Here is a 12,050-nt window from a genome sequence, read left to right on the forward strand (position 1 = left end):
CTTCCCATCTCCAAGACCATTTCCTTGTCTATGGAAGACAGGCTGCAGGGTTTCCTGCCCCCTGGTTTTTGTTCTGGTTCATAACTGTCAGTGAGTGCTAGCCTTGGAACTGGGTGAGGGAGGGCAAACATGGAATACAAAAACTGTAGATTCCACAAATACTTGCCAAGTGCAGCACTTCAAGCTAGACTAGATGGCCTTGGAAGTGCAAGATAAAGCAGCTGGTGCTGAAGAGCTGCTTTGTCTGAAAGGTGCTGGATCCTGTAACACCACAGTGCCAGGGCAGTTCGTGGCCGCCCCACCACGGGACCAGGAGCCGTTTTTGTTTTTTAACTTGGCAATGTTTATTTTGTATGCAAGTATGTGTGTGTATGTGTGCACCCATGGCCACACCGGCATATGAGTGGAGATCAGAACAATCTGCTTCAGTCCTTCCTTTCACCACATGGGTTCAGATTGGAATCAGGCTGTCGGGCTTGGTAGCAAGTGCTTTTACATACTTGTTTTGAGACAGTCCCATTATATGTAGCATCAACTGGCCTGGAACTCAATATGCAAAGCAGACCAGGCTGGCTTCCAAATCACAGAGGTCTACCTGCCTCTGTCCCTACCCCCTGAGCGCTGGGATAAAAGTTTTGCAACACCATGCAAACAAACAAAACCTTTGACCAGTTGATGTGTGGTACATATTTTTAATATCAGCACTCAAGAGGCAGAGGCAGGTAGATCTCTGTAAATTTGAGGCTAGCCTAGTCTACATAGCCAGATCCAGGACAAGGCTACAGAGACCCTGTAAAAACTTTCTTTTTTCCCCCTTCGGTTTTTTGGATTTGGTTTTTTGGATTTGGTTTTTTTGAGACAGGGTTTCTCTGTATAGCCCTGGCTGTCCTGGAACTCACTCTGTAGACCATGCTGGCCTTGAACTCAGAAATCTGCCTGCCTCTGCCTCCCAGAGTGCTGGGATTACAGGTGTGCACCACCACCGCCCAGCCCAAATCTTTTTTTTTAAAGATTTATTTATTATATATAAGTACACTGTAGCTGTCTTCAGACAACACAGAAGAGGGCAGGGCGTCAGACCTCATTATGGATGGTTGTGAGCCACCATGTGGATGCTGGGATTTGAACTCGGGACCTTTGGAAGAGCAGTCAGTGCTCTTAACCACTGAGCCATCTCTCTAGCCCCCCAAATCTTTTTTTAAAAAAATAATAAATTTTTTTATTGCATTATGCAGTGGTGGTGCATGTCTTTAATCCCAGCACTCTGGGAGGCAGAGGCAGGTGGATTTCTGAGCTCAAGGCCAGCCTGGTCTACAGAGTGAGTTCCAGGACAACCAGGGCTATACAGAGAAACTCTGTCTCGAAAAAAAACCAATAATAATAATAATAATAATAATAATAATAAATTAGAAAGACCAGTTGCAGGCTTGCCTAGCATGCCTGAAGGTCCTGGGCTTTTTATTTTATTTTATTTTTAAATATTTATTTATTTATTATATGTAAGTACACTGTAGCTATCTTTAGATGCCAGAAGAGGGAGTCAGATCTCCTTACGGATGGATGGTTGTGAGCCACCATGTGGATGCTGGGATTTGAACTCATGACCTTTGGAAGAGCAGTCAGTGCTCTTACCAGCTGAACCATCTCTCCAGCCCTTATTTTATTTTTAATTAATTTACATACTTATTTATTTAGGGTTTTTTGTTTGCATTTTTGTTTTGTATTTTGATGTCTCTCTGTGTAGCCTTGGCTGTCCTGGAACTCACTGTAGACCAGGCTGGCCTTAAACTCAGAGATCTGCCTGCCCCTGCTCCCCAAGTACTGAGATTAAAGCACCACACTAACCCTAACATTTTATTTTCTGTGTATGGGTGTTTTGCTTGTATGTGTATCTGTGTACCAACTGCATGCCTGTTTCCTGAGGAGACCGGAAGACAGCATCGGACACCCCTGAAAGTAGAGTTACAGGGAGAAGTTAGCCACTGTGTGGGTGCTGTGAATCTAACTCAGCTCCTCTGGGAAAGCAGCAGCGCTCTTCAGTGCTGAGCTGCCATTCCAGGCCTGGAGGCCCTGGTTTTGAGCCCAGCACCACATAAACCTGGTGTGGCAGTACACTGCTAATTTCAGCACTGGAAAGCTGGAGACCAGAGGAGAAAACATTCGAGGTCATCCTTCTCTGTGAAGTGAGTTTGAGACCAAGCCTGAACTACATTAGATTCTGCCACAAAAGGAGAGGGGGGATAAAAAGTGACCTTCGGGTATCCGGCAGCCATTTGAGAGGACATAAAACGCGGAAAGCCCTGGCCTGGCAAAGTAGATCAGCAGGTAAAAGCACTTGCTGCACAAGCCCAGGTCACCTGACTTCAATCCCCAGAACCCACTGTGGAAGGAGAAAGCAGACTCCCAAACGTCCTCTGAGCTCCGCAGCTGTGTTATGGCATGTGCCTGCATACACACAACATATACAGACACAGTCGGAAAAAAATAAGGGGGCTGGAGAGATGGCTCAGCAGTTAGGAGCACTGATTGATTTTCCAAAGGTCCTGAGTTCAAATCCCAGCAATCACATGGTGGCTCACAAACATGTATAATGAGATCTGACATCCTCTTCTGAATACAGCTACAGTGTACTTACATATAATAAATAAATAACTCTTTAAACGAAGGAAAGAAAGAAAGAAAGAAAAGTACCAAACTGGATTGTGAGTGTCAGGCTCTGTTCCCAAGAAGATAGAAAGCCACCAAGGCCGGGCGGTGGTGGCACATGCCTGTAATCCTAGCACTCTGGGAGGCAGGGGCAGGTGGATTTCCGAGTTCGAGGCCTGGTCTACAGAGTGAGTTCCAGGACAGCCAGGGCTACACAGAGAAACCCTGCCTCGAAAGAAACCAAATCCAAAAAACAAACAAAAACAAAAACAAAAACAAAACAAAACAAAAACAAGAAAGCCACCAAGGAAAATGATCCTCTGGGATCCAGTCTTGGTTTATGAATGAGATTAGAGAGAAGCCAGGGAGACTCGAGGAGCACAGAGAAGAGAGGCTTTGATGGTTTGCCCAAAGGGCTTGGATGGCCTTGGAGCTCCGACTTCCTGGAGGACAGCAGAGGGCATAGCCTGCCAGAGCAGACTTTAGGAGAGCAAAGTCTAGTGCCCAGGAAGACAGTTTGGTGCCTAATTTAGACTCGGAGGTAGAAGGATGCTTATCCAGGCAGCTAGGACTGTAAAGCTTCAGGGATTTCCTAAGCAGGTGCCTGCATGGTTTCCAGGATGGGACACACTTCAGTGGAGTAATGGAACAGTGACCGCTAGATCCCCCGCCCGGGTGGGAGGGGGCGGGACAGCCCTGGGAGAAGGGCGGGGGGCGGGGCCAGGGACCACTTAAGGCGGAGTCAGGGCGTTTCTGGGAGCACGGGAGCCCTGCCGCAGAGACCGGCTGGGTTGGCACTCACCCTCGACCCACCTGCCTTGTAATGGTAGTCTATCAGTAGTAGGTTCCAGGTTGCTCAGGGCATGTAGGCAGAGTTAGCGACTGCCAAGCGTCCAGAGCCACAGCGCTCCAGGTACTCTGGGACCTTCTCCATCTGCGGTGCTCTTTAGCTCCTGCGGAGATGCCCAACTGACAGGAGAGCCAGTGAGGACAAGAACGCTCCATTTCGACCCAAGTCCACTGCACCCATGGCTCTGCCGGCCAGTCTGTTGCCCCTGTGCTGCCTGGCACTCCTGGCACTGTCTGTCCAAAGCTGCGGGCCGGGCCGAGGACCGGTTGGCCGGCGGCGTTATGTACGCAAGCAACTTGTGCCTCTGCTGTACAAGCAGTTTGTGCCTAGCATGCCGGAGCGGACCCTCGGCGCGAGTGGTCCAGCTGAGGGGAGGGTAACAAGGGGGTCGGAGCGCTTCCGGGACCTCGTACCCAACTACAACCCCGACATAATCTTCAAGGATGAGGAGAACAGCGGCGCTGACCGCCTGATGACAGAGGTAAGGAGAGTTTCTCCCCACCTGCTCTACCACACACCACCAGCTCCACAATTTCCCTACCACAGCCCTGGTAGGAACTGTCCCTTCGTCCCCAGAGGCCCTAAACTAAACTAAAATAAAGTGAGATCTCCTTCACCACATCCTTAAAGAAAGCAAACAACCTGGTGGCTGGATAGTGGTTTGGAGGTATCCGAACGGGAGAGAGGCTGGGATGGGGAGGGGAGGAGGAACTGCCTAGTGAGAGTGAATCTGGGAGAGGCTGGGGCGAGGGCGGGGAAAGGAGGATGGCGGCAGGCGAGACGGGAAATGGCTGAGGCGTGGACCGGGGGTCAGTCACCGAGCCAGGCAGGAAGGGCTGGGGTGAGTTGGGGGCCAGGAGCTGGCTAGGATAGGTAGCCTACATAAGGCTTTACACTTAGCCTGGCTCTTGGCCTGATGGCCAAAAGTTCTGTGAACCAAAAGAAGGGGGCTGGGGAAGAGCGGGGCAAGAGTCTGGTTACCAGAGCATCTACCTGGGAATGAGGTGGCCAGGAATTGTCCTCTGCATGGGAAAGGTAGCCTATATTAGGGTCTAAACAACAGAATTTGGGGTGCGGGGAAGCAGTCCTCTGAACAGATGGACACACCTGAGAAACAAGGGTTTCTGGTCATCTAAACTCAGCTTAGCTTGAGGACTTTGAATAGATAATTAAATTCAACTACTACTCTGGAGCGTGTGCTACAGGGGGGCACTGAACCAGCTCGATTCAGATTCAGTGGGCCATGGCTTGGAAGAGAAGAGTTCAGAGCCCCTATGGCCAGTGTTGTGGGGTGTCTGAAAGAAAAACATATTTCTTCACCCCATCCCTCATTTTATATCTGAGAGCTGGAGCAAAAAGCAATCGAATCAAGGCCTCACAGCCAAATAGCACTGCAGACTCCTGGTTCTGAGTCCTATATACTTTCCATTACACTGCCTTATTGTGTGTGGGGATGGGGTGGGGTGGGGGGAGGTACGGATTTCCTCTGACTAATTGCCCCAGTTTTCCAGGTTACATGGTTAGGAAAACCTATACAGGGATGAAAGAATTTTTCTTTCTTTTCTTCCTTTCTTTTTTTTAAGGTTTATTTATTTTATTTAGATGAGTACACTGTAGCTGTCTTCAGACACCCCAGAAGAGGGCATCAGATCTCATTACAAATGGTCGTGAGCCACCATGTGGTTTCTGGGATTTGAACTCAGGACCTTTGGAAGAGTAGTCAGTGCTCTTAACCACTGAGCCATCTCTCCAGCCCCTTTTCTTTCCTTCCCTCCTTATTGCGACACTGTGTAGCCCTGACAGGCCTAAAATTTGCTATGTAGCTCTCATAGAAATCTTCCTGCCTCTGCCTCCTGATTGCTGCAATCAAAGGTGAGAACCAATCGCTCCAAGCCACGAATTCCTTCCAGTTCCTGTGATGAAGCCATTCCCTGTCCAGTACATTGGGAAGGAGCATCCCTTCCTCACCTTGTTCAAGGGACATTGCTGTCCTTGCCTCTGGCTGAAACCTGCAGTAGAGGGATAGAACAAGGCTTAGGCCTCAAAGGGCCTGGGAAACCCCCCTAACACACACACCCAGTCTTGCTTATCTCCCACACCCTGGCTGCAAAAGGACTCTATTGAGTTGGCTCTGTACTGAGCTACTGCCCCCGCAGGTCAGGGCCTTCTTTGGGGACAAAAACGACACAAAGTTAGAAAGAGCTACCACTTGTCCTGTGCTTCTGCAGAGGTGAAGTTGACTAGAAAGAAGGGTAGGGGCAAATGTCCCTCTAGCAACCGCGTCGCGTCCAAGTTCGAGGTGAGAGACAAAAAGAGACAAAGAAAAAAGTTGTTCTCTGCCGGTCCTCCTGCGCTCAGCTCCCGCAGTGTCCCCGGCTCTGGCGCGCCAAGGTCTCCAACTCCCAGACCGGAGCAGCCAAGATAACTGTGGCCTCCCTCCCCCGGGGGTGCCGGCCTGCGTCTGTGGCTCCTTTTCCTCCACTCCCACCCTGAGCGGGGAAGTGGGGGCAGCTCCAAGCCGGGGCAGCCCCATTCTCAGGTGCTGCTGCTCCCACGCCTTTCAGGGATGATTCTGGAACAGAGACGGGAGAGACGGGGCTCTCAGGACTGACACAGTGGCAGGCTGGCCACGCTGGGGGAGGGGACCTGGCGGGCGGGAGCTGGGATGTAGGGCGCGGCGCTCTGCCCTTTCCTCTCCCTGAGCCGGGGCGGCTGAAAAGCGTCTTTGTAGCTGTAGCTGCTGAGTCCGCTTCTCCCGACGCGTTCCCGGCCTCGGCCCGAGATTCTCGCTTAGTTAAGTCATCCCGCAGAATGGCCATTGTACTTCGTGCAGCCCCCGCCACCCAACCCTTTTTCCAGCAGCCTTGATCCCACGCGGCTCCTCTTGGGCACCTCTGTAGCGGCGCACCCAGACCACCAATGGGTTAATGCTAGAGGCTGAAAGGAGGAGGAGGAAGGAAGGAAGGAAGGAAGGAAGGAAGCGATGCCCAGTGCCAGGGAAGGCAACCAAACAAAAGATGAATCAGACGGAGGGAGGGCAGCTGGGGCCCGGGGCGGGGGTCAAGCTCAAATAGGGCTCGATTCGGGGAGCCAGGCCTTCCCTAGCCAAACGTCCATTCTCCCTCTCTACTACGATTCTCTCTCTGTCTGGGATGAGGTCATGGAACAAACACGGGTGAGGGGCGAGCACTGAAAATGGGGGAATAACTAGGTATGCACACCCCCTCTCAACCTCAGCAGGGTTACCCTCGTGGTTTGGTTCTCCGAGCATGCCCAGACTAGGGAGTACAGATTGGTGACTGCACCTATTCAGATCCTCTCTTCCCCACGACTCCCAAACGCTGGGAAGGAATGAAGTGGGTCTAGAGAATGATCCCCTCCGCCTCGCCCTTCCTCACCCTTGCCTGGCGCTGATGGTAGTAGTGGGAAACTTGCTTCTTTATCCCCCGCCCCTCCCCCCCATTAGCGTTGCAAAGAGCGGGTGAATGCTCTAGCCATCGCGGTGATGAACATGTGGCCCGGAATACGCCTACGAGTGACTGAAGGCTGGGACGAGGACGGCCACCACGCACAGGATTCACTCCACTACGAAGGACGTGCCTTGGACATCACCACGTCCGACCGTGACCGTAATAAGTATGGCTTGTTGGCGCGCCTAGCAGTGGAAGCCGGATTCGACTGGGTCTACTACGAGTCCCGCAACCACATCCACGTGTCGGTCAAAGCTGGTACAGTAGATGGTCCATCCAAAAGGGCCTCCCTTAGGGAAACTGAGTCTACCATAGCCTTCTTGCTACCCTAAGGGAGACCAAACTGCCATTAGTGTGGTAAAACACTCTTCCATTTCCACTCACGGTGGGGCTAGATCCCTGAGAAATTAAACCGTCCCGGGCATGGTGAGATCTGCCTTGGGTTTGACCCACATCTTCGAGACTGTACTTGCACAGGATGATCTGGACTTAATCCTTTTTATGATTGTGGCTTACAGATAACTCACTGGCGGTCCGTGCCGGAGGCTGCTTTCCGGGAAATGCCACGGTGCGCTTGCGGAGCGGCGAAAGGAAAGGGCTGAGGGAACTCCATCGTGGTGACTGGGTACTGGCCGCTGATGCAGCGGGCCGAGTGGTACCCACGCCAGTCCTGCTCTTCCTGGATCGGGACCTGCAGCGCCGCGCCTCCTTCGTGGCTGTGGAGACCGAGCGTCCTCCGCGCAAACTGTTGCTCACACCCTGGCATCTGGTGTTCGCCGCTCGCGGGCCAGCGCCTGCTCCAGGTGACTTTGCACCGGTGTTCGCGCGCCGCTTACGCGCTGGGGACTCGGTGCTGGCTCCCGGCGGGGACGCGCTCCGGCCAGCGCGCGTAGCCCGCGTGGCGCGCGAGGAAGCCGTGGGCGTGTTCGCACCGCTCACTGCGCACGGGACGCTGCTGGTCAACGACGTCCTCGCCTCCTGCTACGCGGTTCTAGAGAGTCACCAGTGGGCCCACCGCGCCTTTGCCCCTTTGCGTCTGCTGCACGCGCTCGGGGCGCTGCTCCCCGGGGGTGCAGTCCAGCCCACTGGCATGCATTGGTACTCTCGCCTTCTTTACCGTTTGGCGGAGGAGTTAATGGGCTGAGCTTCCAAGGACAGAAGTCCTTCAGGCTCTGCACAAAACCGAAGCCCTGAGACCTGCTAGCTGAGATCTGGGGATGTGGGCAGCAGGTGATGCTGATTGGGAGAGAGAGAATAAGGTGGGCTGTGCTAGGAACCTCTTGGTTTAGGTAACTTTTACTGAGAGGAGTGGTACCCTGTCCTTGATAACTGGGTTTGCTGGTAGGCACTCTTTAATGAGGACTTTTTTTTTTTTTTTTTGCGTCTTCCCCAGTCCCACCGGATAATTTTATTTTCTATTTATAATTTGTAATATGATGACCTGCTTGCCCAGCCCACTAAAGTGAGGACCTGGAGCGGGGCTTTAACACTGCCTTACGCAGCCGGCCAACCTGACAGCTCACACTCTCACCTTTCCCTGCAGGTGGGTTAATAAAGGGAAGGCTTATTGGAAACCACCTTCACTTGGGTGATTCACCTCCAAAAAGGAGGAGAACCGGGACTAATCCGAGTCCTCTTCTTACCTCCACCTTCTTCCTCAGCAGGATCTTCCAAATCCTCTTGCTGCAAAGGGTGTCCCAACCTGTCAGCAACAGACAGGAAATATCCTGCCCTTTTTAAGGTACTGGTTCCACCCTTAGCAGGGACCAGAACTTCACTTATGAGGATGCATACCAACTTTGAGTGGGGGGTGGGACTTACCGAGGGAACTTGAAGATTGATGCTCAGCCCATTTGGGGTCTTCTATTGTTAGCTATCCTGGTCTATCCCTGTAGGCTGCGGATCAGCCCAGCGGTCATCCTGCCTACTGAATGGGTCTGATTACTTTCTGGGGTTTTGGTAGGCCGACTGATGAGCCATGGGTGTTCCAGTCTGCCACACATTTGTGGCCAAAATAAAGATCCTAGAGCCGTCAGGAATGGCGGTCAGATTACAGGAGTGCATGCTTGTAGTCCCAACACTTTGGAGGTAGAGAAAGGATAGAACAGGAGGATCATGAATTCAAGGCTAACCTGGGCTGCATAGTAGTAGAACACACACACACACACACACACACAGAGAGAGAGACAGAGACAGAGACAGAGACAGAGACAGAGAGACAGAGACAGAGAAAAGCTGGAGAGAATCATTTCTCATGACCTGCAGGGAACAGGTTTTGGATTGGGTATATCTAAGGGAAAAGGCCTCCTCTGTCAAGTTCTAGTATGGCATTCTGAGTTTCCTCCTCCAGTCCAGTGGTTGTTTCTGCTGGCTCTCCATCCACCCTTCCTTTCCTGTCTCTTGTTACTGGTTGGGCTTCTCTGGTTTCTCTGGGTGTTTGGGGGAATTTTTGGACTCCAGCATTGCAAGCCACTGAAATGCAGGTAGATTGATGTCTCTGAGCTAGGGATGGGCTTGTAGGACTGCCCTGGAAAAGATGTGAATGTAGGATCTGAGGGATAGTCAAGGGTGGGTGGTATTTCCAGGAACTGGGCCCAAGCCTGCGACGATTGCAAGGAAGATCGGCTCTGCTCTGAGCTTCTGAGCCAGCCAAGGCCATTCTGTAGATACGTCGCCCTCTGGTGGCACTGGAGAGAATTCTAAGGCTGGGGACCTGTGCTTCCCTTTGGTTCCCTCTGCACCAAAGGGAAATGTATTGAGCACTGCATCAGACTTACTCATAGGAACTGACCCAGAGGGCAGAACATCAGTACGTGGCTTGCGTTAACCGTTAGCATGGTGCCACGTGTCAGGAGATGGTAAGGAACCTGCATGATTCTCTCTCAATCCTTGGAATTTTTTTTCAGCTCTGGGGCTCTGGGGCTCTGGGAAGCTCGAAGTGTAGATAATGATGCAGTGTGTCCCTCAGTCTAGTGACCTTCAAATCCTGTGGTCAGAAGATAATAGTAAATAGAGCTTCACATAGTTCCTGATAAAGGTCCTCTATTCACCAATGTCTAAGTCTGCAGACACCAAATACCTGTTGCCACCCTGCCTTCTCCCTGCCTCATCTCAAACAATAATAGCCTTTCCTACTTTCTTACCCTACTCTTACTGCATCTCTTAGATGCTGGTACCTTTGGTTTTATCACCCAGGTGATGAACACTCTGATAAGCTAATTGGACTTTTTGTGTTGCTGGGCCATCTGTGTTTACTGCCTTCTCTAAGTACTACTTGTCTCTAAACTGCTGAAACTAAGGTCTTTTTTTTCTTTTTTCTTTCTTTTTTTTCTCTTTCTTTCTTTCTTCTTCTTCCTCCTCCTCCTTTTGGTTTTTTATTTTTTTTGCTTTTTCAAGACAGGGTTTCTCTGTATAGCCCTGGCTGTCCTGGAGCTCACTCTGTAGACCAGGCTGGCCTCGAACTCAGAAATCTGCCTGCCTCTGCCTCTCAAGTGCTGGGATTACAGGCGTGCGCCACCACCGCCCGGCGAAACTAAGGTCTTTAACCAGGAACCAATAGGGCTGACTGTGAAGATAGCTCAAGCAGTACAGCATTAGCCTAGTGTGCCCAGAGCCCCAATTTCAATTCCCAGCACCACTCAAATGGCTACGGAATATATTTGGGGACAAGAATTCATTGGCTTTCATTAAATCACATCCTATAGGTTACTTTCCAGGCTTGAGGCTCACCTCTCTCTCCAACTTTATCCCTCTCCTCATTCTGTCCTCTTAGGGCCCCTCCCCTCATTCTATCCCCTTGAGGCCCCTCCCCTCAATCTGTAACCTTGAGGTCCCTTCCCTTATTCCGTTTTCTTGAAGCCCCTCCCCTCATTCTTATCCCCTCGAGGTTCCTCCCCTCATTCTGTTCCCTCGAGGCCTCTCCCCTTATTCTTATCCCCACCCCCACCCCTGCCCCTTCCCTCTTTTGGTCCCCTTGAGGCCCCTCCCTTTATTCGTGTCCTCCTGAAGCCCCTCCCAGCTATGTAAAAACCACACACCATGTGCTTGCGGCAGGCGCGCTAACTTGGCCGCCTATCCTCTTCCAACTGCAGCAACTCCTTTCAACCCACGGCCAGAGCTTTGCGTTCCTCCCTCACTGCTGCTGTCGCCCTCCGCCGTCGTCTGCTTTATGTCTACTACTCCACTAAAAGTATTGCCATCGGACGCATTTCAGGGCTGAGGTTTGTTTTGTTTTTCAAGCTGGGCGCGGAAAGGAGGATTGTCTTGAGTTCAAGGGCAGCCTGGGATACTTAGTAAGGCCCTGCCACAAATAAATTTTATTATTTAAAATCAAACGCAACATGACACATTTGGATTTATTTATTTATCTGTTTGTTAAATTATTTATTTTGAGATTCAGTTTGCCCTTGAGCTCATTAATATTCCTGCTTCAGTTTCCAGAACATTGGGATTGGGTTTATTTTAGGATAAAGGAATAATTTTGAGGGGCAGTAGTAGCTCACACCTTTAATCCCTGCACTTGAGAGGCAGAGGTTGGCAGATCCCCGAGTTCGAGGCCAGTCTGATCTACAGAGTGAGTTCCAGGACAGCCAGGGCTACACAGAGAAACCCCGGCTCAAAAAGCAGTATAAATAAAGGGGAAAAAAAGAAAGAAAAGTACAAATACAAAGAACTGTGATTGGGTGCCCTGGTCTAGTGGTGCCCACTTTTAATCCCCATACTTGTGAGACAGAGGCAGCCAGATCTCTGTGAATCTGAGGCTGGTCTAATCTATAAAGAATGTTCCTAGGCTGGGCGTGGTGGCACACGTCTGTAGTCCAAGCACTTGGGAGGCAGAGGTGGGCAGATTTCTGAGTTTGAGGCCAGCCTGGTCTACAGAGTGAGTTCCAGGACAGCCAGGGCTACACAGAGAAACCCTGTCTTGAAAAAACCAAAAAAAAAAAAAAAAAAAAAAAAAAAGAAAAAAGAAAAAGAAAAAGAAAAGAATGTCCCTGGTCATCTAGGAATAAACAGAGAGACCCAGCATCAGAAACAACCTTCCAAACAAAGATATAAAACAAATGAGTGACTTCTGGCCAGAGAGA

The 12,050-nt window shown here is 51.0% G+C and overlaps 1 protein-coding gene across 1 annotated transcript; it reads left to right on the forward strand.

The window, feature by feature from the left end:
* The first annotated feature begins 3,404 nt into the window (after window positions 1–3,404).
* Dhh (desert hedgehog signaling molecule) lies at window positions 3,405–11,794 on the forward strand. The gene is made up of 3 exons (XM_052161311.1): window positions 3,405–3,977; window positions 6,963–7,224; window positions 7,485–11,794. The coding sequence occupies exons 1-3, from the start codon at window positions 3,675–3,677 to the stop codon at window positions 8,108–8,110; spliced, it is 1,191 nt and encodes a 396-aa protein (XP_052017271.1). The 5' UTR covers window positions 3,405–3,674; the 3' UTR covers window positions 8,111–11,794.
* The last annotated feature ends 256 nt before the right edge of the window (window positions 11,795–12,050 follow it).

Source organism: Apodemus sylvaticus, chromosome 17 (genome assembly GCF_947179515.1).
Source record: "Apodemus sylvaticus chromosome 17, mApoSyl1.1, whole genome shotgun sequence".
NCBI classification, from domain to species: Eukaryota; Metazoa; Chordata; class Mammalia; order Rodentia; family Muridae; genus Apodemus; species Apodemus sylvaticus.